General features: G+C 38.1%; 1 protein-coding gene across 1 annotated transcript; it reads left to right on the top strand.

Annotated features, from left to right (window-relative positions):
• Positions 1-14,329: 14,329 nt before the first annotated feature.
• fmoda (fibromodulin a) lies at positions 14,330-24,786 on the top strand. The gene is made up of 6 exons (XM_012874923.3): positions 14,330-14,463; positions 17,467-17,865; positions 19,018-19,140; positions 19,251-19,391; positions 20,031-20,298; positions 23,009-24,786. Exons 2-6 carry the CDS (start codon positions 17,500-17,502, stop codon positions 23,158-23,160), a joined length of 1,050 nt encoding a protein of 349 aa, XP_012730377.2. The 5' UTR covers positions 14,330-14,463; positions 17,467-17,499; the 3' UTR covers positions 23,161-24,786.
• Positions 24,787-26,006: the final 1,220 nt, after the last annotated feature.

The following is a 26,006-nucleotide window of genomic DNA, read 5'->3' as shown; positions in this document are numbered from 1 at the left end:
CTCAAACAAATGTGTTTGAGTTTATCACACAATGTCAAGACCATCTACATCATGCCTGTTCCACAGCCAGAGCTTCCCTGACAGCTTCCCAGGGTAGGATGAAGCAACATCATGACAGGAACAGTGAAATGCGCTCTTTATACCCAAGTTAAAAAGTACTTATGCCCATGCTTACACTGGTCCTGCCCTCTCAGCAAAGTTTAAAGCAAAGTGAATGACTCAAATGCGCCTAACACATGGCGCCAGACACATTTTAGTCATGTCAACACACTAAAGAAGTTTTATTCCAGGGAAGATGCTGGACACTACCCAACCCAAGAAAACCCTCCTAAACCTTCCACTGATTGTTTCTCCACCAACTGTGCCAGCTGACCCTGCTGATGGTCTGGAACTATGTGGTGGTAATTAAAAAATGTGGCAGATATTCAAACTCTGGGACTCTTGATGACTTGGATGCTTACCTCTCCTATCTTCCAGGTGATTTGCAGCAGGATGTGAAAAAACTGATTTGGTCCTATCCTACTCTATATGTTGACATACCCTGTATTGGAGCATGATATTGAGGTTGGTAAAGCTGCTCCCATTAAACAACATATGTATGGTTGTCCTCCACAAAAATGAGAAGTGATGAAAAAATAGGTAGGATACCTTCTTGAAAATGGTCTAGCCAGTAGAAGTTCATGGAGTTCTCCTTGTCTTCTGACTCCAAAGTCAGATGATTCTCCTCAGTTTTGCACTGATTTATGAAAGGTGAATGCTGTTACGGTACCTGACTTATTTCCTTTACACCTTGTGGAGGACTTCATTGACAGTATTAGAACAGCTAAATATATCACAAAATTGGATCTACTGAGAGGCTGCTGGAAGGTCCCTCTTACTACTTGAGCCTCTAAGATTTCAGCTTTTAGCTGAAATCTAAAAGATTTCAGCTAAAAGCTGAAATTAGCCCTGTTTGCAACATTGACACTAAATAAATCTGCAAGAAATGGCAAACGATAAACATAATAAATAAACATAATTAATACACTGTCTTACAACCCGTGCAATAATCCTGATGTAGTGACTTCTGCTGCTATCAACACCTGAACATAAGTCAGTACACATGTATGTATGTATGTATGTACAAATGTATACAATGTATATGCACATATATATGCGTAGGTACGTATTTATGTAGGCACATAGATATATGTATATATATATATATATATATATATATATATATATATATATATATATATATATATAGACCACTAAGAATGTAAATGAGACATCATAGGCCCATTCCTATTTCCTTTTTTCTATTTTTTGGTATTCTTTTTGATCCATTGTATATATGAAGATTCATGTATATAACTGAATGCACCTTCCCTACTCTGCACCTTCTTGTATGAGCCGATGTGACGAGTGAATTTCTCCATTGTGAGACTATCTTATCTTATCTTAAATAAAAGGAAGAAAATACTAATAATGTCTCTATAACTGTATTTGCAAGATGGTCTTGGATATTCTTAAGGCGTAATCCACCAGGATAAATATCTGGATCACACATCAAATAATAAAATGAGAGAGAGAGAGAGGGGGGGGGTGAGCTTTTTCCTGGGGTCCAAGCTCTGTATAGTATAGATAGCCTCATCCATGGTGGGAGCGAGGAGCACGTGTTAATAGCTTGAGCGAGCTTCAGAGTATTGCCCAGTTCAACCTTTCCCTGATTGGCCGCCACTCCCGAAGGGACCCGCTGGGATAGGCAGACAGCCACTGCCGTGTACCGCCAGAGGACGATGGATAGACATCTCAGAGACAAAACTTAACAGCTTTCCAATACAGTATGGCTTGAAAATAGTATAATAATCCAGAAATAATAAGACATTTAATCATGGTCCTTTCAGCCTCTCCTGACAGAGATTTATGCAGACTATTTGCGCTCCAGCATACGTGCTCTTCCACAAAGGACATACCTTTCCCGACACTTCCTTGTGCAGATCTCAGCTGAACAGTAGGAAACCCCCAGGCTTAGCCCAAACATAATTTGTCATAATTTGACTAATGGTTTCCAAGTTTTCTGAAAGGGAGAAACCAGGGTATGCAGGGATTTACCCCTGAACTTACTCTGGATATCCGCTATAAACCCAGATTTGTGAAACAGGGCCCTGGAGAGCTTCTTCTTCTTCTTGTTTGTTTTCAGGTCTGTTGTCACACCTTACAGTAATGCAGAGCTGAAATCACTCTCTTTCTCATCAGTGGACTGCAAAAAGTCTACTAATCCTGTGCTGCTCCCCTCCTCTTGGGACACTGTGATGGGCACTTGTGTACTCAGACTTTCAGTAATGTTGTGGTTTGCTCTGGTTTATTTTGTGCACAGAAATATATTTTACCATACTTTGTGTTAGACGGGAACTTTGGTAAGTGTTCTCTGCCATTTTCTTTAATGTTGTGTTTGTCTAGTTTTGTGGCCAGCCAGGGAGTTTATGCATTGTGCCCTTTTGGTTTGGGAGGTAAGAGTTGTTTTCTTTTTAGTCAGAAGGGGGCATCTTGGTTTGTTGTTGTGGCCTTAGAGACACTGAAGTTTACTGTTTCCCCCTATTTTTGTTAAGTTTGGTGTAAAAATCTGAGCCTTAGAAATAAATACCTTCTACACAGTCCTTGTTTCCACTCAGAAGTTTTAAGTTTGTTGGTTGCTAAATTTACTTGGCAGATTTTGTGTTACACCTCATACCTCTTAGATTTCACTTTAAATGGTTGTAACAGTTTGCAAAAAAAAAAAAAACAAAAAAAAAACACATCTAACAAGAATACATGTTAGATGGAGTCTCATCTGCTCTTGCAGGCTTGGAACCGGTTTGCTGTGCAGACAGTTGGCTAGTTGTCAATGTGAAGTACACTCGTCATGCAGGTTTCCTGGGAAGTTTGAACAAACAGCCCTGACTTTGCAGTTTTACTTCACGGTGAATTCTGCTGCTTTGTAGAAATCTTTTTGATGGAAGCCAATTGTGAGGCCTGTTATTTTTGACACGCCACGGGCATACCTGAAAATCTGACATAACAGGTTTGAAGTCTGTAGGAAGTGCCAACTTCTGCAACGCAAATTTTTTAAATGTTCTTCAAAAATGTTGTGTCATCCCACAGGCTGTACTAAATAGTCTAATTAATTAAATCCATTATGCACTGAGACTTGGATATATTGCTATGGCATAAGCTAAATCAGTTCCAGTAATGCCTTTGCTTTTGAAACCAGAAACACGAGTTATTCTTTACATGTCATCTCTACATCTAGCTGTTGTTATAACCAGTTGGCCACAAAGGGGCAAGAAACTGGAGTGAATTGCAGCTGTAATGATTGATGAGTGAGTGTATAGGAGGAGATTATTACAGAGAGAACAAAAAACACAGTAGTTAAGCATCCTTAGACGAGTAATATGTCAAAATTCCATTGAATGGTCACATGTGGAAATATGTTTTTCACAATTTTTTAGCAATTTCTTTTTACAAATTGGTGGAAAGGTCAATAAAGCCAGTTTTTTTCTTAATACATTTTTTTTTAACTTAAATCATAAAAGTTAGACAATATTTGAAAGAAACCATAGATGAAAGTAGAATAGCAATGAAACTAAACATATTATTGAATTATTACATTCATTGTTTTTCTTATTAATTATCAAAGGAAGAAGACTATTCAAAATTCAAGAAGTACTTTAAGGGAAGACGGACAAGTGGAGAAACAAGATGCTATTCATGGTTATGTTATAAAGCTCGTATGACAAAAACATCTGATTTGGCACTATAGAAAATCATGTATGCCACAGTGCAAAGATCAAAATGTGTGTTTCTTTTAGTAATTTCAACAAATGGTGGTGGGGGTGTCAGGTCAATAAAGTCATTCTTTTTTTCTTTTGTTGCGTATGGTTTTAAATTCCTAAAACTTAAATATCTGAAAGAAACCACATATGAAAGTAGAATAGCAATGATACTAAACATATTTTTGAATTATGACAATCACTGTTTTTCTAATTAATTATCAGAATAAGATTCAAAATTGATTAAGTACTTTTAGGGAAATACTTAAAGTACTCTGATTAAGTACTGTAAGTCTAATTAAGAGTACTTAAAGTTAACCAGATGCTATTCATAGTTATATTGCCAAGCTCCTATATATAATAAAAAAAAAATCTGTTGTGGCATTTAGGAAAATGATGTATGCCACAGCGCAAATATCAAAACTTGTGCTTGTGAAAGATTTTTTGCAAAGGTGTCAAACACCTTTTTTCAGGGTACCAAACTGTACTCTCCTTCTCACTTATTGACTGCATCTACAGCTTTACATGTTAATATGTATCTATCCAAATGTGACATTTATAAATGAAAACAATGTTCACAGCAAGTCCAGTTTTTACTGTCTATATGAGACTCGTCCTCTCCTCAGTGTTATTTCTCGTCACAAACACCAGAGGGCAGTGTCACCCTTGTTAAATAAAAGCAAATGAGGACAACTTGTTGTTAACAGTTGCAAGGTTTGCTTATGCCTGGGGTTGGCTCTGAGAATGATGACAGTAAGCTTGAGCTGCTAAATATATTGACTGGCAAAGATATTGTATAATGAGAACAGAAGAGTCTAAAAAATCCCGTTAAGTATATCAATTACGGTTATTAGATATGACCTCAACTTTAAGCAAAAGTATCATATTTAATATTTAATTATCATATTTTCTCCTGAAATTATGCAGATGCATAATCAACTGTAATGTTTTTGCAGTGCAGTATGTTTAAATTTTGGCCACAATAACTTTTTATGTGAGAAAACATAAAACCAGCCCTCTTCGTTACGACTACCTCTGTTTAAATGTATAACTGTCCTTTGAAATTGACCTCAGATTCATGATCATAAATGTTTAACATGGTATTATTTATGATACCTGATGGGTTGTTAAAGTGAAGATTTTTGCCTCTACTTACATCATATTTGATAATTCTGTGTTAATCCTGTTCAGAAACCCTTGTTATACTGGCTGAAATGGTCCTTCCAGTAGTCAATACATTATGTATTCAGAAAAATGAAATTAGATCACTGTGAAAACTGCAGGCCTGTAAAAACTCTAACCAATCCTGTTATTTGGACTGAATGGAAACAGCCAATCAGATGCATTCATGTCTCATCCTGCTCTCACCCACCTCTGTCCCTCTGTCTCTGTCAAGTTCCAGGGGTATCGCTTTATCTCTTGGTTGTCCCACATGCCATCATTCTGATGCACTCATGTGACACCAGTGTGCGTTCTTGTTCCTTGTTAATTTCTGCTTGCTGGCTGCGCATGCACGCTTCTAGTGTTTATGTCTCCGGTTAGCTTCGGTGTTAGCCATTCATTGTAGCTTTGCTCCTCTCATGGTATACTTTGAAAATGTCTGAGAGTCACAAGAAGGAAACCGCGTACATGTTTATGAGAGGAAAAGGAAGGTTTCAGTAGAAAGACAAGAGTGGATTTGAGACATTTTTTCACGCAATCCCCTGAGGAGTTGAAAAGCACGTAAGACGGTCTTACACATTTCCAGTTATTCAAAAAGGGACATGGGCATTTCTTACTGACATTTCAGGAAAAATCACAAACTTTAATGTATAGAAATGTAATCAAGTTAATTCAATTAAAACATCCACACTCAAATTTGCTGTTTTTCTTCATATAAATAAAACTTTGAGGTGCTTGTTGAACATCTGTGTCATCCGGCATGTGTGTGAACATGAACATCTGCTTTCCATTGCATGGTTTTGCTGCCCCCGAGCCCTGGAGGGCCACGGTTCGAATTACCTCAATGAGCCACGGTGTCCAAGCATTTCTGAAAACGTTATTCCTAAAAAAAAAATCCTTCCATGTGCCTTATGACGGTGTGTGTTTTGGTAAATAGAGCTGTATGCATCGTTTGGATGCAGGAGGAGGGGTTTGATTTAAAGATGATGTGTGAGGAGGTTCACCAAGACCCTGTTGATGTATTTCTAGATGTTTTATGTGTGTGATGGGGGGACGACGACACACTCACACAATAAACATTAAACCCTTGTTAAAGGTTTACCATTAGCTAGTGGCCAGGGCCAGGATCAGGGTTGGGTTGAAGTATGTCAAGGTTAAGTTTTTGGCAATAACTCAGGAACTGGGAGACTTGAAGACTGTAACACTATGTAATTAGAGAACAACTGACTCCATGCTGTCAAGCTACATCAAATGGTGATACTTTCCAATTCAGCAAATATATTTTTATTTATTCCTCTGTTTCCTTATTTTTCCTTATTCTTGTTTAAACAACAAACCATGTCCCTCAGAAGGACCCATGGATTTCCCCGCGTGTTTATTGCCGCAGTATTCTATAGGGAAGCCCGAGGAATGTGAATGCTTTGTTTACAATCATGCACACAATGCTTGACATAATGCCTTAAAAGTTTTGAAACACCTTGAATCTTTTTGTCACTTTACAGCAACAACCCTTTATGCATTTCCATTGGGGTTTTATGGGATAGACCAACACAAAGTAATGCAGAATTGTAAAACAGGTTTAGGTTACAGAACAATATTTTGAAACCCAAACATTTCACAGAGCACTGTTGAGGTCATAATGTGAAAACAGAAAGAGCATGGCGCGACTGAAAACTACTAAAGAATGGTTTTCCACCTAAAGTGACAGGTAGCATAAGGAAAGCTTAAATCAGAGAAGCAACTAAAAAGCCTATGGTAACTCTGGAGGAGCCGCAGATATCCACAACTATTAGTCTTGCGGTCCACGCGTCTGGCCATTGTGGAAAGGGTTGAGAAGAAACTTTTTTCCCCTTTCTCTTTAAAGTCACATGAATCAATGATCTTTGTTTAACTACTGCACTCTGCGTCTCACCCACTTGCTTTTATTTGCTCTCTTTATGTATACAACGTATCTTTCTGCAACACTCACAAGTTTATCAGCTTGACCATCTCATAAAACCACATCCTCGATGTTAAGTTTGGAAACTGATTCACATCTATGGCTTTGGGACGCTGAGTAAAGAGTTAATAAACAGAACTTCACAAATGCTAAACACCCAAAGAGCTCGTTAGAAAGAATCCCCAACGGGATGATTTTTCTTTGCTTAAATAAAACCCGCTGAAACTAGGGAAGATTGTATTAATACTTGCACCACTGGAGTTTGCAAGGCTGACCGGGTTCTTCTCCTGCATCTGGTGACCACAACCGCCCGAGGCATGAAGAGAAGAAAACGTCTGAGCCGGTCTAACGCAATGCAGACCTCGGGATTCTTCCCGTTTTTGATGTATAAAATGTTTTACATTCTGATGTTTAACACAACCGATATAGTCAGAAAGAAACAGCTTTAACGTTATTTATTGCATGTGGCCGTTTTTTTTTTTTACATTTTTCCTTTTCAGAGATACTTCAGCCTAAACCGTATTACTCTGTTATCAGTCAGGATAACAGCGGTTCTGAGACAAGCGGCCAAAATCTCATTCATGGATCATCACTTGCAGTGTAGTTAAAAGTCTAGATTATTACGGCTACACCGTAATAATGTTTTAGCTTGCCTGAGAACTGCAGACTAGGTCAGGCCATGTATGTGTAGCTTTCTACATCTGAATCCTATTTGCTGAATCTTACATGATGATCCTACTTCATGTAGGAGACAGATTTGGAGTGAATATGAAACTTTAAGGGTTGTCTATTCCAGTATTGTGACTGAAGAAGTTAGTCCCCCCTGCCACTCACCCCACCACCACCACCCCACCTTTTTTTTCTCCAAACCGTAATATACCACAGGTTTCAAGTCCAACGTAAACTTCAAGTAACAATAAAGCCTTTTACTGGACTGATCTGTTATCTGTCAGCCACAGACTTTATTCAGTGGGTCCAAGACAAAAGTTGATGTCATTGGAGTGAAAATTGCTTTTCCACTCAATGATGTCATGCTGAGGTGTCCCTGATCAAAAGCTATTTGCAAAACATGTGGAATCACTATTTTTGGAGAATGTTAAAAGCAGTTGTGTGACTTTTTTGACAAATAGCATATGAAATGGGTTCTCTGCCCTGATGAGTGTTCGGTTTATTTGCAACATTAGGATGATAGAGTCAGAAAACGACTCTGCCAAGGGTTCAAGCTGTTGTTGGTGTCATTGCAGTTTCTGATCACTTCCCTTGGCAGGACAAAAAAAAAAAAAAAAAAATTTAATTACACTTTTTGTATTTACTTGAAAATTGTTTCAGTCACCAGATCTCAATCCAGAGAAGCACTTTTGGGATGTGGTGGAACGGGAGATTTGGAGCATGGACGTCCAGCCGACTAATCTGCTGCAAAGCTGTGATGTTATCACGACAATATGTAAGAAAATATCAAAGGAATGTTTTAAAGTTACTTTGAATTTATTGCCACAAAGATCTACAACAGATCTAAACATAGTAATAGCAAAGTGTAGCTACCTAATAATGTGGTTGGTTAATGTGAATGCTGTGAGCAAAAGCTCCAAATCTAACCAGGCTTTTCTTGCTACACAGTACATAACCCTGCAGTTTTATCAATGTGATACTCTTTGAAGCATAAACATGCTCTGTGCTACAACTACCAAGAGATCACACCGCTCCAAAGGTAAATCTTACTCCACTGTCTGAAAAGAGCTCATTTAAATCTCTCTAAAGGAGGATCAGCTTGACTTTGGTCCTTGTGGTTCAAAAGCAAACATCACCTTTACCGTTGCAGTAAAGAGGCTAATTTTAAAGCAAATTTTCTCTTTCAAAATTTCTAAATGCCTGTTAAACATCCATAATCACCCTGAATAAATCGATGCAGTCAATTTCAGTTTTATCAGTTCCATTTTTTCTACTGTGTTTTATTAGTTTGCTTTTTCTTTTAATGTTTATGTTGTGGTTTTAATTCAAGGCTTAGAGAGACTTTTTGACTAAAGTAATTCAACTGGAAATTGAAATATTCTGTTGACAGATCCTAGTATTCGGGGAGAAGTTGTTTGTTTTTATTCTTTATATGTGCGCAGGGCTTGCTGTTTGAGAACGCCAGTGCCTGATTTATTCTCCATCTATTGTTCGATAATGCCACACCTCATCAGGCAAGGTAGTCGTTAAACAATTGTTGACAGAAACTAAGAGCTTTTACTTTCTGATAATCAATGGAGTCCCAGCTTTGTAATTCTGATATGAAAGACTAACTTTGTTAATAATTGCCATTGGCACTTAGGAGTTATTCGTAGCTAATCCAACCTATTTTTGAACAATATGTGTGTAATTTCTGTGAAAGGAGGGACAAATATATTGAACTTTTTATGCAACTTTTTTTATTCAGATTTTTTTGTGATGTACCTGTAAAATCCCAAAGCGGGTTCAGAAGATGCTGAGGTGCACAGTGTGAAGAGGCTGCCAAGTTTCTTTTGAAAGTATGTAGCAAGCTTCAAGGTTAAGCATCACAAACAAGCCTGACTTCACAAAGTGCCGTGCAAGCATTGGATGAATAGGTGTCAAACATGCCTCAACTGGACGGCAGGGCAGTGGAAACGTGTTTTCTGGATTGGAAAATCGTGCAAATCTGTCTTCAAATTACCTTTTATGACTACATTTGATCAACTGCATATTTTGGTTTGGTGAGCATAATGGTGTGGAGTTGTTCAGGAGTTGGACCTGGCCGTTCATTTTAGTGAAATAAACTCTTAATGTTTCAACATACCAAAACTTTTTGGAGAATTTCATGCACTCAGACACATTTGGGGATTGCTCTTTCCTGTTTCAACATCAATTTTGCAGCAGTGCACAAAGCAAGGTGTGAGAGAACTTGACTTACTCAAGTCCACAGAATTAGACTTAGGGTGAATTAGAGCGGAGACCTTTAGCCAAGCCTCGTCGTCCAACAATCTACTTCCGAAAGAGTGATCAGGAATTCTCAAAAACACGCTCCTTTAACTTTTGGGAAGCCGTTTCACAAGAGCTGAAGCTGTTATAGCTACAAAAGATGTGCGGAGAGCATATCACAACCTGTAGGTTCAGAATGGGATGCAACTCAGGTTCATAGATGAGTGTGAAGGCTGATGACTGACTGCTTCTGGTAATATTGTATGAAGTCAGGCAGGGAAAGGAGATGATCCGATCAGGGATTTGTCATCAGAAATGAGGCTGTTACTCTGGTCTTTTATGACAAAGAAGGGGCAGGGTTAAAATATGAACCTTTTAATTCAGAAGTTCATCTACGTTCCAACCTGTACCCAGATGCATAGAGATTTGGAACAAGGCAAAACACTAGAGTACAAATACTGACTACAAAGAGTGAAAATAACTCTTGGATCTTAATGTATAGTTATGGTTACGCTTAAGTAAACTAAAATCAAACTCTACCCATATAGGTTGTGCAATTCTTGTTTCCAGATAATTAGAATTTTCTTCATCAGGCTTAGCCACTCCATCATCACGTGTAAATATGTCAGTTTAGTCATTAGCAGGAGATATCTTCCCTTATGACAATTGCATATGTAAAGTGTTGTCCTCATAGAATAAGTGACATGAAAACATGTGTAGGAACTGTTAAAACAATTTAGATTTATTACTTTTTTGGAGAAATGAAAGATAAAAGCAAGCATAAAATCCTAGGTCCAGATGGGGCACCAGTTTGAAAGGATATTCAGTGGCAGGAAGAGGCCCACATCAAAACCAGACAGATACCATAAGAGGACGGGCTGACAGCTGTTTTTATTTAACCCTCAGCGAGAGGTAAAAGTGTCGGAGCAAGTCGGAGAGAACTGAATCCATCCCACATCAAAACTATGAATGTATGAACCTCATTTCCAAATTTTTTTCTTAAACATGTTGCACACATGTATGTCAAAGAACAAAAAGAACCCCACAATGGAGTGAAGCACAAACAGCAATCTAAAAAAAAAGTCTTAAAATGTTTTTAGTTAGTATTTGTATGACTTTCTAGAACTTTTGTTGCATTCCATTTGCCTCGGAAATTGAAAATAAGAACTGGTAATGGGGTAAACCCGAGTAAAAAGCGTTCCAGTTAAAATAGTCAGAGAAGTCGGGTTTCCAAAATAAAAATAAAAGGTAAGGACTCCAATATGGCGATGGCCAGGAGATCTTTTAGTTTGTTCGTAGTATCTCTTACAAACGTCCTTTAAAGCTGTACTTTCCACATGTAAACACCACTTTTAATTGGTTCGGTTCAGAGCTGCAGCTGCTGCATCCAACATTGATTTTAGATTCGCTATTAGGCAAGGCAAGGCAAATTTGTTTATATAGCACATTTCAGTTCAAAGACAATGCAAAGTGCTTTACATGATTAAATACAGGAAAATAAAACAGAATAAAAGCAAGTAGGAATAAAATGTAGAAACAAAATAAAACATGGGAGAATAGACATTAAAAGCAAATATATAAAAAAGTTGTACTACAAAGTTCAACTAATTATGTTTAAAATAGCATAACTAGAACAGTCAAAGGCAATTTTAAACAAATGTGTTTTTAATCTCGATTTAAAGGAACTCAGGCTTTCAGCACTTTTACTAATTTCTGGAAGTTTGTTCCAGATAAGTGGAGCATAGGAACTAAATGCTGCTTCTCCTTGTTTAGTTCTGGTTCTGGTTCTGCGGAGTAGGCTGGAGCCAGAAGACCTGAGCGGTCTGGAGGGTTTATACACTGATAACAAGTCTGTGATGTATTTAGGTGCTAAGCCATTCATTTATAGATATTTATTATAGATATAATATTCATTTATTTATAGATTTATAGCCATTGATTTATAGACTAACAGAAGTATTTCAAAGTCTATTGTCTGAGATACAGGGAGCCAGTGAAGGGACTTCAGAACTGGGGTTATGTGCTCTACTTACCATTGTGTCTTTTAAAATAAACATATTTTATCATAGCTTACTGTTGTTGATGCAAGGAGCTGCCATGTTGGATCTGACAGCTGCTTTTTTATCTGAATTGCAAAGAAAAGATAAGCTATTTTTAGTAACGGATGTTAACTTGCAATGTACATTATGAATGTAAATAATATGTATTCAACGTTTTTAAGTTGAATTCCCAGTGCTGTGCCATTTTACGTGTTGCAAAATGTATTTAGCACATCATTAGAACCCACTTGCAAAACTTTAAACACTATTTAAAATACAAGTTGCTTTATTCCTTTTATTTAAATCCTTTTATTCAAGTTTATAGAATAAAATAACAACCCAAAAAATCAGACCTGGAATATTTATATTAAAGCAGTCTCACGTTTTACTCAATTTGCAAATTGTATGGTTAAAGTATGGTTACGGAATAAAACAATATTCTTTTAGCTTTAGAAATCTCAGAGCTCTGTTCAATCCATCATCTAGAAATAGAAAGAGTAAGGCACAAATGCAAACAAAGTCATGGATGTCCACCTAAACTAACAAGCTGAGCAAGGAGAGCATTAAGCTGAGAGGCTGGGATGTCCACACTTCAGGTGGGAGGATCTGTCAACACAACAGCTATTAATTGTGCACTCTTTAAATACGGCCTATAAAGAAGAATGAGCAGGGAAACCCCATTGCTGTAAGGAAGCCAAACACGTCCCTTGTGTAATTTCCCACAAGCCATGAAGGGTACAAAGCAAATATGTGAACGAAGGTTCTTTGTGCAGATGAGGCCAAAACTGAATTGTTTTGGGCAACATGCAAAGGTGACAGAAAAGTTATACCTCCACATCACTCTAAACAAGGTATCTCTTCAGTAAAACAAGGTGGCAGCACCATGTTTTACTGCAGGGATACCTTTGTTGGAAAAGCCCAGACCTAAATCCAGTTTAGGATCTGCAGCAAAATTAGAAAAATGCTGCTCCCGGATCCTCAGTCCAACCTGACTGGGCTTGAATTATTTTGTAAAAAAAAAACAGGAAGACATCTAATGATATTTCATGTTATATTCAACATCCATCCATCCATTTTCTATCTGTGCAGGGTTGAGGCGTGGCTAGTGCCTTTCTCCAGCAGTCTCTGGGTGAGACCCTGAACAGGTCACCAGTCCATGACAGGGCAGCTTAGAGACACGCAGAACAAACAAGGACACACCACAGGGCAATTTGGAAAGAACAATTAACCCAACAGTCATGTTTTTGGACTGTGGGAGGAAACCAGAGAACCCACAAATGCACAGGGAGCTGCAAGGCAAACGTGCTGCACACTGCCTCTTTGCAGCCCTTTATATCCAACATCTTTCATAGAAATGTACCTTGTGAGATACATGTTTTATTGTCTTTCGGATTTTTTTATTGTACATTTATGTCATTTGCCATGAGGAATACTTGACTCTTTAATACATTATGTCGCACATATACAGTATATGTAGAATATTAAAAAGTTGAGGCCCTCACACAAACCCTTGCTGTACACCGCAGATAACCTTCAGTAAATCTGAATCAACTCTGAATATCTGCACAAACACATATTCATTTACACTGTTTAAGTAACACTATGATCAGTGGCGGTTCTAGACCAAATTTACCAGGGGGGCCAAGTTGGGGCCAGTGTTTTTTCACAGGGGCACAGAACAAAAACATAAAAAAACAACAATAAAATGGCAATATTTAACTGTGGAATAATATTAAGTGAGCCACTTGTGGCTCTGGAACTGCAGTTTTCAGACCCCTGATCTAGCAGTTGAAAACTTTGCCCCCAGCTCAATACAGCTAAAGTTAAACGTGAAACATCTTAAGTTTTAAATTCTGTTTAAGTAGAGTAAAACTGTATAGGTAAAGAAATTATAATAATATTGGTCAAAGTGACCAATCAGTTATGGTTTCTTTGCCATTGAAAATAATTATGAGAAGTGTATTTAATATCATGTCTTTAGTACAGGGGCCATAACAGGGGCCAGGACCATTTCTACAGGGGCATGGGCCCCTGTTGGCCCCTATCTAGAACCGCCCCTGACTATGATTATATGTATGCAGTTTTAGTTACGCTTTTCTTAGAAATGTTCCACTAATCTTTTTGTTAACCATCCTAAAGTTTGCCAAACCAAAAACAATGTTGGGTCAGAGGAGTGATTTGAGGTTCTGTTCAACCTTTTTATGACAGATACCAGCTTGTTTCCCATCAAAAAGCCAAATGATTTGATCCAGTGAGCCAAGGTCTCAGGACGTATGTGAAAGCAGAGGGATTCAGCCGACAGAAAGTGGGAAGATGAGGGGCACACAGATGGGAACAATCCTTCACACCAGCTGCATCTCACATCATGGACATGTGAGCTCCACTGTTAGCTCTCCGCTAAATTGAGCAAAGTGGGGGTGCAGCCGATTGAATAAAGGGGAGGAAGTGGCCAGCAGATGTAGAACAGACAGAGGGGTGGAGTAAGGGCTGGCATAATGGAAAGGAGAGCAGGGGGAGAGAAAGTTGTATTTTTGAACTGTGTTTCTCCAGGGTCCCCTTCACTCCTGAGCACACTGAGAGAGCGGGGACCAGGAGGACCAGTCTCTCTGATCAGGTACGGAGCGTGGCTAATTAGGACTTTAAGGAGATAAATGAAAGCAATTATGGTAAAGCAGTGTTTTTGTTTTTGCACAACTATAGTAGATTAAAAAAAAAAGCTTACAGCAAACACCTAAATTTCTTAAAAGTTTTCCTCCAAGGAGCCAATTTGTATGGTGATCCTTTTAAAAAACTTTCTAATCAGCAGGTTCTCCAGCCTCCTTGGACATCTCGCACACCTTTACCTACTTTTGTTGCTTTTCCTGGTCATTTCTGTTCAAACTTTTCTCTTAAGCTACTTAATCATGACCCATGAATCACTGAGGCTAAAAGGGCTCCTAAAGTCAATGATTCAGTGTTGTCAGCACATTACAAACATCTTAGCAGAGCAACTTTTAATAGGACTTTTAGACACTTTATTACTAAAAAAGGTGCAATATGTTCTTTTACTGAATCCATGAATAATACCAAGGATAACCTAGTTTCTCTCATAAATGGTATATTGTCACCAAATGGATGATTTCTAAAGATATAGTGTGAACATCTACGTAGAGGGATGATGCATTGCTCTAGTCCTGTGTCAAGTCTATGTTGATTTTTTTTGTCCTTTTTCTTAAAGCAGTTACTTTCAGATTCTGTTTGCCTGCATTGAATTAATATTTGAGGCCTCACACATTTTATTTTGTTCTTCACTAACCTTTTTTTGTAACACTGCATGTTTTATTTCTTTCTGTTCCAAATGTCCAAGCACACCTAGGAGAATATGATTTTCAGAATTAACTTTTTATATGAACTTTTCCAGAATGACTTGAAAATTAAGGTTATGGTCTTCTCAATGACTGTAAATGGAAACATCTGTCTGTAGATGGTTTACCCAACCGATTTGGATCAGATCTGCAAATGCTGATTGTGGGCGTTTATGTATGTGCATTGTTGTAATTTGCTCTGTCCTTTGCACATTTGGCTTTCTGGCACAAAGAGCTCTTCTACTGATCTCAATAAATAATTTATTTGGTAAATTAAGGTAAGGTTTTTGAAAGTTAATAAAAACAATGCATAAAACACCATCACATTTAGAAAGTTAGCTATGCAAGTTGTTATAGATAATATCTTTAAAATGTTGTTATAGATAAAAATATTTTATATGAAGGAACACAAACAAACTGCAATGTTGAATTTCAGTCGACTTCCTCCTCACTGGAGTTAGTACAGATGTCAAATATGCATCAATATTTATTCTAACCTGTTTTAAAAAAACATAAAGAAAAAAACAGTCAGGACCAAAGGCAAACCAAGGAATTTTCCCCTTTAGCTTCCCTGCGGATAAAGACTTCTAAGAATGTGCCTTTCTGTGGGCACACATGTCTAAACACAAAGTAAACAGCTCTGACGGATAATTTAACCCCAGCAGGATGACCAAAAAAGCCTTTTGGGAGAAAAACATTCTTGAAGAACAGCACCTTATTGATACAATAAGGATGACGTAAAAAAAAAAAAATCAGACCATGTTAAATTATTTCTAAACTTTTCTCACCTTTAATGTCAAATGAGTTCTGTCCAGTTCAGCTGAAAAAAAATCAACAACAATAATAAATGCCAGGGGGAAACGATAATATAATATATAAGCTGTAACAACCTGGTTTCATAGATGTACACACCCTTTCATTAATATGTTGTAAACCATATTTTGGTCTATTTATTTTAGTCTATCAAAACCATTCATCCCAGCGGGTTAATTTTTGTGCACTCTGCAAAAGATCTCAGCTTCTATAAAATTGAGATGCCGTCTTTTATCCACAATCCTCTTCAGACAAGCCCACACGTCTTCTGTCAAATTTAGTTGTGAACTTTGGTTAAGTCATTCCAAAACTTAAATAGTCTGGATAAAGCCATTAAATTCCTGTTTTTGATGTGTTCCTGGCCTCTCAGTGATGGTTAAAATGAAAATATTCCGCAGAAGGTTTCAAACCACATTTAAAACTATTAATGATTGCATCCAGCTTTGCAAAAGGTCTGGTTACATATGAGAAACCCCAGATCATGATGCCACCAGCACCATGTTTCATTGTGGCTTGTGTGCTTTTCTTTTGGTGGTGCCCTCTTTTGTTTCCATGTCAAACTTACTCTTTGGAGTGGTGACGAGAGATTCAGGATTGGTTTTATCAAAGTATAGAAAATTCTCCCCCTGGATTTTACCCAGGCCTTGATGTTTTCTTTGAAAAAAGGTTATTGCCTTTGATGCTAGTACAGACGTGTGAAGACTAATGGATGGTTTCTCATGTAAAACACAACCAGCACTAACCAGACATCCTTGTAGCTCCCTTGGTGCTGCTGCCAGCTGCTTGGCACCCTTTCTGGCCTTCAATCACTTAGAAAGAGCAATGTCAGTCACGTCATCATAGTTCCTTGTTTTCACCAATGACTGATGACTCTTAAGTTAGTTGTGGTGTAAATATGTAACACTGTGGGGGTTTTCCTAGACTAATCCTAACCGATGTCGTTGAACAATTAAATCCCTTTGATACTTTGCAACCTCTCTGCAAGTTGTTGCTTTAGCCAACAGATGCAAATGAGCTAATCTGAACGAAAACCCTACTAGGACAGTTAAACGTTATATCAGGTTAGTCAGATTCCCTGTAATTGATGGCATGAGTGAACACAAGACGCTGAAACTGAATCGAAATTATGTTCTGCAAAGTTTTAGTTTAAAGGTGTCTGCACTTAGGCAACCAGTTTTTTTAACCTTTTGATTTGTTTGTTCTCTCTCAAACAGATTTTAGTTGAACGAAACAGGACATTTGTCTTATTTGAAGTAGACAATTTTGAAATATCCTCTCTTGTTTTCTTTTTACAGCATGAAAACCTAGTGTTTTACCAGGGTGTCCCAGTCTATATTTATTGTTTCTTTGGTGGTCTTAATTATTTGACCAATCTGTTTAAAAAAAAAAAATCTCCACCAGTCACCACAGCATGTTGAGGGAACTGTCTCTGAATGCATTCACTCTATTTCCTGTGTCAGGCAACTGTGAAGATCCCTCCCTGCTTCGTGAAAATGCGTCTGGGGACCGTAATCCTCCTGTCTGCCCTGCTTCCACTCTCTGTCGCCCTTGGATGGGACCCTCTGGGCTGGCTGTTTCACCGTCACCGCCAAGAACAGTATGTTGGCTCCCTGCAGGCAGCTCCAGCAGATGGGGCCTGTCCCGAGGAGTGTGACTGCCCCCCGACCTTTCCCGTGGCCATGTACTGTGATGGGCGTGGCCTGACAGCTATTCCATCCATTCCCTCCCGCATCAAGTACCTGTACCTCCAAGGCAACGCCATCTCAGCTGTGCCCGAGTTAGCTCTGGTCAACGCAACTAATTTGGTGTGGCTCTTTCTGCATCACAATCAGCTGACGTCTGATGCCATCGGCAAGGAGGTAATGCACAAGTGATCACACATCCAAGCCCAGATGTGCGTGTGAGCTTAGGTGACAAATGGTTTACATCCTGTGTATGTGAAAATCATTTTAAACATTACAAAACAAATTTGGACGAAGCTGTAAGGTCTGCAGACAGACATCAGAAAAAGCATCAGACTTTACGATTTAACACCAACATTACGACATGCCATGAAGGCTGCTATCCCTGAAATTTTCACTTCTGATCACATTACAGCTTGGGTATTTTATTAGGATCGTATCTGATGGGTCGACACCATATAGAGCATAATTGGGAAATTGAAGAAAATGTATAAATAGTTTTACAATTAAACATTCAAAAAGTGTGGCTTGCTGTCATGTTTTGTGAGACTTTAACTGGAACAAAATGCAGATGAGATTTCGAAAAGCCACATGATGGAAAAACGAGTATTTAAAGGATTCAAAAACCAACTAACAGCAAAAATAGGGAGAAAAAAAAACCCTGAAAACCCAGGCAGAGCAACTGAGCAAGGAGGACCATGCAACAACAGAAGAAACCAGCAATGAATAATGAGAGCCTGGAAGCTTAAATACAGAGGGATTCTTGGAAAGGGTTGAGGCAGAAGCGGCTAAAAGCAATCAGGTTGAGACGAGGAACAGCTGAGAATGATTAAGACAGGAGCTGAGGGGAGGAGTGTAAAAAAAAACAGTAACTGGAGGAAAAAACACACGGGAAGAACCTAACAGAAAGAATACAAAATGTACAAAGAAGAAACCAAGACCCTAATCCACAAATAAACTAAAATAAGAGCAAATGAAAACACGGAAACATAAAGAAACCCAAGAACTCACATGCATTTATATTCATTCTGTATTACGCCTAAAATGATTACTTGTTTTTTGTTGAGGCACTTTTACATCTGGGATTGCAAAGAACAAACTAAATGTAATCTGGTTACATAACAGCATCCTAAAGTGGTCTCTGTTGGTAGAATTTCAAGCTGGACAGACCAACGTTCTCTTCTCTGCAATGAAATTAGCAGTTTTCTAGACGTAACCAAAAAGCCTTGTGAATGCATTATAATGACCAAGAACATATACAAATGTGCATGTACGACTGTTAATTTTTCATATTTGTAACATTGTTACAAAAAGGTAATTTAATTGTAGGCATTCTCAAAGCTGGAAGGACTGGAGCGTTTATTTCTTCACCACAATAACTTGACCAGCATCCCACCAAACCTTCCTCGCTCCCTGCGGGACCTGAGGATCGACCACAACAGGATTGAAAAGGTCTGATATGTTCCACGCTGTTTAAAATCCTATAAAAAATACTTTTTGTGCTTTTTTTCTTGTGTTGGCTTTGTATCAAGAGAAACGATCAACTTCCAACTCTTTTCTAGGTGATCCCAACAGATCTTGAAGGAATGGATAACCTCACCATCCTGCATCTTCATGATAATGCTGTTGCAGACTTTGGCACGTCACTGAAGGCTCTGAAATCCCTCACACTGCTGGACATCAGCAACAACAAGTTAATGAAGGTATTTGGACGTATACCTTTATATAAAAACTATCTTTATATAAAAACTGAATAAGATGTTCTTTTCAAGTCTGAATCTGATCAAACAACGATAACATGAAGATTTCCTTCAGTTTTTAGATGCCCCCCCCCCCACCACCCCCGAGTTTTATTAGCGAGCTAAAACATCTTCTACCATTTCTATACCTTATATTTCTATGATACCACATGACAAAATTCCTTTCCAGTCACACAATTTGTATGTCTATAATATGGGCGCATTGGTGGGTCTGAATTTCGTCCATTTTGAGGCAGAAAACTTGTTTTCATAGCCAGAAATGCAAGATTAGAGATTAGCAGTAAACTAGACTCAATGAGACTGAACTAAAGAGCGTTGTGGGAAGGAGTTGTTTACCGCAGTTCTTCCACAACGGCCAACACTCCTCTGATCAGTTTATTTTCAGCCTGTCTTTGCTATTCAGTTTCTTCATTTACGTTTTACCTTCCCATTTATTTTTCAATACAACAGTGACACTTTACTTTTTTAACATTTCTACTCTTTAATGTATATTTTCTGTTTTTTTTCTCTCCTGCAAAGTCATTTGAGTAACCTTGTGTTAGAATGAAAATGCAAATAAACCTTTTTCCCTACCTGCGGCAGGTTCCAGATGCTCTTCCTGAACATTTGCACCAGCTCTACCTGGAGTTCAACTCCATTGACTCTCTACCCGAGGGTTTCCTGGGAGGATTAGCTCAGCTGCAGTATGTAAGGATGGCCCACAATCAGCTGACAGACAAGGGAATCCCGTCCAACACCTTTAATGTGACCGGACTGGTGGAGCTGGACCTGAGCTTCAACAAACTAGAGAGAATCCCCACCGTCAGCACCACACTGCAGCATCTGTACCTGCAAGCCAATCAGATCAAAGGTAAAGGGCACATCAGGCATTTGTGCACACATAGGTTCAAACTTTTATTTTTATAGTATTTCTTGAACCTTTTGATAACTTTAGGCAAGGCAAGTTTATTTGTACAGCACATTTCAGTACAAGGACAACGCAAAGTGCTTTACATGATTAAAACGAGTTGGAATAAAATGTAGGAAAATTAAAATCAAATAAAAACATAGGAAAATGGAAACCAAAAGCTAATATTAATGATTTTAAAAACAGTTGGATTACAAACTTAAACTAATGATGTGTCAGTAAAACAGTTTTAGAACACTCAAAGGCAATCCTAAACAAATGTTTTTAATCTTGATTTAAAGGAACTCAGGCTTTCAGCACTTTTACAGTTTTCTGGAAGTTTGTTCCAGATAAGTGGAGCATAGGAACTAAATGCTGCTTCTCCTTGTTTAGTTCTGGTTCTAGGTATGCAGAGTAGGTTGGAGCCAGAAGACCTTAGTGGTCTGGATGGTTGATACACTGATAACAAGTCTGTGATGTATTTAGGTGCTAAGCCATTCAGGGATTTATAGACTAACAGAAGTATTTTAAAGTCTATTCTCTGAGATACAGGGAGTCAGTGTAAGGACTTTAGAACTGGTGTGATGTGCTCTACTTTCTTAGTCTTAGTGAGGACGCGGGCAGCAGCGTTCTGGAACAGCTGCAGCTGTCTAATCCACATTTTAGGCAGAAGTAACACACACAGGGGGATTTGTTAACTTGTCGACCGTGGCAAATAAGGCACGAGTATTATTAATGTTTTTTGTTGATAATCTCAGAGGAGAAAGATTTCCTTGAATTTTTCAGTTGTAAGTTAAATCTGTAAAGTCTCTCTTAATAGATGTCAAAGTGAACCTGGAGTTTCGTCTTTCTCCACCTGCGTTCAGCTTTTCGACATTCCCTTTTTTCACTTCTAAGTCATTGATGTCTGAAACTTTAGAATGAAAGTTATCTACTAGCTCATCTACTGAGTTACAGCACAATGTTGAAGTAGCAAAGTAAGCTTGAATAAAAGTTTCCGTGGCATTGTCCTTAAAGGTGCGTCTTCTTATGATATCCATTGGGCTAAATGAGTCACTGGTAATTATGCTTTCAAAGGTAACAGAAAAGTGATCAGATAGGGCAACATCAGTTACATTGACTTGGGAAATGTTTAGACCTTTAATGATGATTAAGTCTAAACTATGTCCCTGTTTGTGTGTTGGCTGTTTAACATGTTGAGTTAAACCAAAGTTTCTAAGTGTGTCACACAGTTCTTTTGCACCATTATCTCCAGTATTGTCAACATGAAAGTTGAAGTCTCCAACAATAATTAAACAGTCATAATCAACACAAATCACAAAAAGGAGGTCACTAAGATCATTAAAAAAGTTTGATGTGGACTTAGGAGGCCTGTAAACATTCAGAAACATAGTTCGTACCGGGCTCTTTATCTGGAGAGCCAAATGTTCAAAAGAGTCAGATTTTCCCAAAAACACCTTTTTACACTTTAGTGAATCACAAAATAATGTTGCCACTCCTCCACCTTTCCTTTGCTGTAATTTCTCACAAAGAAAATTGTTGTTTGGAGGAGTCGACTCTATTAGTATAGCTGCTTCATTAAATTCATGTAACCATGTTTCTGTTAAAAACATAACACCAACATTATTGTCGATAATGAAGTCATTTAATTAAAAGGGATTTTCCTGACAGAGATCTAATATTTAATAAAGCCAGTTTATATGACATAGTGGTTAATCTTGTCTAAGTACACATAGTGTTAATCTAATCTGTAACATGGTGCATCTGACAACTTATGACTTTTAAGTATGATTGATTATTCCTGTTTGCTATCCTTTTGGTTTTCTTATTTCTGCCACGTATCATCACAGATATTTCACAACTATCTCTGACAAAAGGCCCGAGCTGATGCTAGAAAGTGTCATGTCTGATAAATTGGCCGATAGGTTCCGGTGTGTATCACAGAGAAGTCATCTGAAAGTCCTGAGCACAGGCATGTTCCTTGATATGTGGAGGAGGAGGATCGGGGTCTCTGCGGCCTTTGAAAGATGCTGGTCTAGTCACAGAGCTAGGGTTGTCAGAATGGTGGAGGATGTTAACAGCAGGCCAATCTTAAAAACCTATTTCATGTTGTGAGTGAAATCCAGAAAGGGAACATCTGGACTTTTTGGAGAAAAAGGGGAGGTGGGTGCGGTCTGGACCGGTGTCTGTGGGGATGGAGGTTTTGGGTTCTCTGTGGGAGTTAAAGAGGAGTCCACTTTCTGTGTCATGTTTCTGGCTATCTTTATCTTGGCTTGTTCAGGCTGTACTGGGCTTATCATTTGTTATTGTACTTTCTGAGCTTTGTTGGGACAAAGCTGATGTTGCATTGTTCACAGAATAGAAAATGTTTGAAATCAGGCGTTTTGCTCCTGACCTTTTTAGAGAGAAACCATCTCTGTTGAACAGATGTCTTCCCTCCCAAAAGATGGTAAAGTTGTCTTTGAAGGTTACAGCTGTTTGTTTGCATGTTTGTTTCTTTCTCAGAATGTCCTTGCATATTCTTTAGAAGTAATCATTCTGTTATTTAAATGTTTTTTTTTTTTGTTTGTTTTTTTTTACATATCTCTGTACTGATGTTGCTGAGAGGTTGAGAGAAGTTTCATTTAGGTGATTTCTGTGCCATTACCACCAGTCCTCTGTCCTGTGGTTATAGAGTTCACTCTGGGAAGTTTCTGCGCCGTCGTGGACGTGACAAATTTCTCCAGACTGCAAACGCTGCGACTGGATGGGAACGAGATCAGTCAGGAGGACATCCCTACAGAGTCTGCCCTCTGTCTGCGTGTGGCTTCAAGCATCCAGATCTAGCCGAGTCTCTGCAAAGTTGGGCCACTAGTCAGTGATATGATGTGGTGTGATGTTACACACACAACTGTGATTATTGTTCAAATGTGAAAACAGGTATTTCTTCAGTATTACACCACATTAAGGGACAGAAAACATTTGGTTAAGAACAGTCAGTTCATTATGATTACATGTTGTATTCAAAAAAACTAATTAGAAGCCTTAATATATTGTATATTGTACGATACCTCTGGGACCATGATCCATTGTTGTTATGAGGATTATTGACTTTAAAACCCTTTTATTTAGTTTTTTATTTCTGTTTTTCTTTATGCGTGTTGTCCTATATTTCTCTTTGTTTACCTTGTTAACTCTGACTTTTATAATATACCCTCCTGATCAAAATCTTAAGACTAGGAAAAAGTTACAAGTATTCACATTTAAATCTTTTCATTGGTTGATTATAGCCAGGGTTTGAGTCAAACTCTAAATTACATGAGAAAAACTAAAAATATGCAGAGGGGGTAAAGGGCAGGTAAAAAAAGCAGGTAAAACAATAACCAAAAATGAACACAATTGATTTAAAAAAAAAAACACTAAAATTGAGCAAAGTATGGCTTAGTGGGGCCCTTGTTGCTCCCTACAAAAATGTATTTTAGACTTGCTTGATGTCATTGTTTCCAGTCGGCTGGTAGGGGGATGACACGAAACACAGATTTAAACATAGATTTAGTATTTTTATGGCCCCTAACTTTTGATGAGCAGATACTCAGCCCATTTGAGTGTATTTTCAATTATTTTCCTACTCTCTTTGTGTGTCACTTGCTCCTGTTTCTCCTGTTTCTTCTTGCACTTTGAAAATCCACTTAAAACCTGGTTAAGATCCATCAGGAAAAAAAAGTGAAGTTATAATTTCTGCCCAACCTGAATATTTTTGATCAGGAGTGTATTCAAGACTATGTGAAGTATCCAAATACACTATAAAAGTAATATGTACCTAAGAATAACATGACACTTGACTACAATGTTTGGTGCATATATTTAGTATAAAGATAAAAAAAACTGTAGCTACAAGGTTTATAACGGTATGTATCAGTAACTGATAGTATTCTATTGACTAATTTTGTACAAGAGACAAACAAATAAAAGACGTGCATTTTTTTTTTAAATGGTCAGGTGCTTTTTTGGGAAATTGATGTTTATATTTTGGGCTGTTTGGCTGACACAGCTTATATGACCTTTAACCCACATCGGTGGATTGTGGTATCTGCCATCGACCAAATAATGAATGTTGATGCATTGTTGCATTAGGGCCAATCCCTGGATGAACAGCAAACCAGTCAGACGTCTCGTAAGATCTATTTTTAAGGTATTAACAATGATGCTCTGTCATAAGTGGACACACCAGCCGACTGTCACAAAAGTTTTAGTGGTGAACGTAGGATTTAGTGCCTCTGACTAGATGACGCAGGCCATGCCAAAGTTTTCTTACACCTTGAACATTTTTTTTAATTTTCCCACATTACTTCAGACTTCTATGTATTTTTGTAGAGTTTATGTGACCAACCAACACAAAGTACAACATAATTTTGAAGTGTATGGAAAAAGAGTCACAGTTTTTCTTATCTGCAAATAAAAATATCAAAAGTACGGCCTGTCATTAAATTCAGCCCCTTTTACTGTCATGCATTTAAAGAAAATCCAGAGAAACAAGCTGACCTCAGAAAACCTCTCATTTGTGTATGGTGTCCAGTTTTGCTAGTGTCAATCCAGATGTTCTGTGTGAGCCCCAGATGTTTGTTAGAGAACAATGAAGAACAAACAGCATCACAAAGAGGTCGGGAATAAAGCAAACACGTAGATGAAGGTGTTCTGGTCAAATCATCAGCAATTTTGTTTGGCTCATAGTCACAATGTTTTGTGTGGCAGGAAACAAACTGTCTTCCTGAACACACCGTCTTCCAAGATGCAGTTGGGGTTGAAGATGGTTCAACAAAGCAATACCTCAAGGAGCTAAATACATAAATGCCTGCCACACCTGTCAGAATTTTGTTGGTAAAGAAAATGTTTGACCCAACTTTCCACTTTCACAGTTAAAGGGGACATAACATGTTTTTTTTAATACCTTCCTTTTCCACATTGAAATCATTCAGTTACTATCTATATAAAGAGGAACTGCAATGCTTCTATCTGAATTTCTCGTTATTATAGCTCCACAGGTTGCAGAGCATCCCACTCAGCCCGGACTGCAAAATTGCAGCATAGAATAAAAATAAAAACGGCAGATATGCCAAATTAGGTTAGACGGATGTGCATCACCTTGTTTAGTAGCTCTACTGTAAACTGTAACGTAACAATTCAAAACATAATAGAGAAACTGAATGGATTGAAAAACATGACCCAAACACAAGATATCTATACAGCTCCTGGACAGACTACATTCAAATTTTCTCCACACCTAGTGACTCCAAATACACAATAAGTTGTATTTAGGGATGAAGAAAAGTGTATTTTGCTGTATACGTCCCCTTTGAGGTCTATGTGAAATTCCAATTAAGTATGCAAAAGTAACAAACGTGGAAAAGCTCAGTGGCTGTGAGCACCTTTGCACCTGTCCCTGTTATCCATTTCTTATTTTCCTGGTATCAGCTGGAATTAAAAAAAAACAAAAAACATTTCACCACTCCATCAAAGATGTTTCAGCAGTCAGGCATTCCCCCGACTGTAGCAGGAATAGTGACTGATTTATTCAGGTGGGCCTTCACCCAGCTTCCTCTCTTCTGTCTGTTAACAAGTTACATTGAATTTAGATGAAAGTCAGCTTATCCACAAAGAAACCAACAACAGAATTACTACAATAAATCACACAA

Source organism: Fundulus heteroclitus, chromosome 20 (assembly GCF_011125445.2).
Source record: "Fundulus heteroclitus isolate FHET01 chromosome 20, MU-UCD_Fhet_4.1, whole genome shotgun sequence".
NCBI lineage: Eukaryota > Metazoa > Chordata > Actinopteri > Cyprinodontiformes > Fundulidae > Fundulus > Fundulus heteroclitus.
Note: the sequence above shows the minus strand (reverse complement) of the source record. Positions and strands in the feature narration are given on the sequence as shown.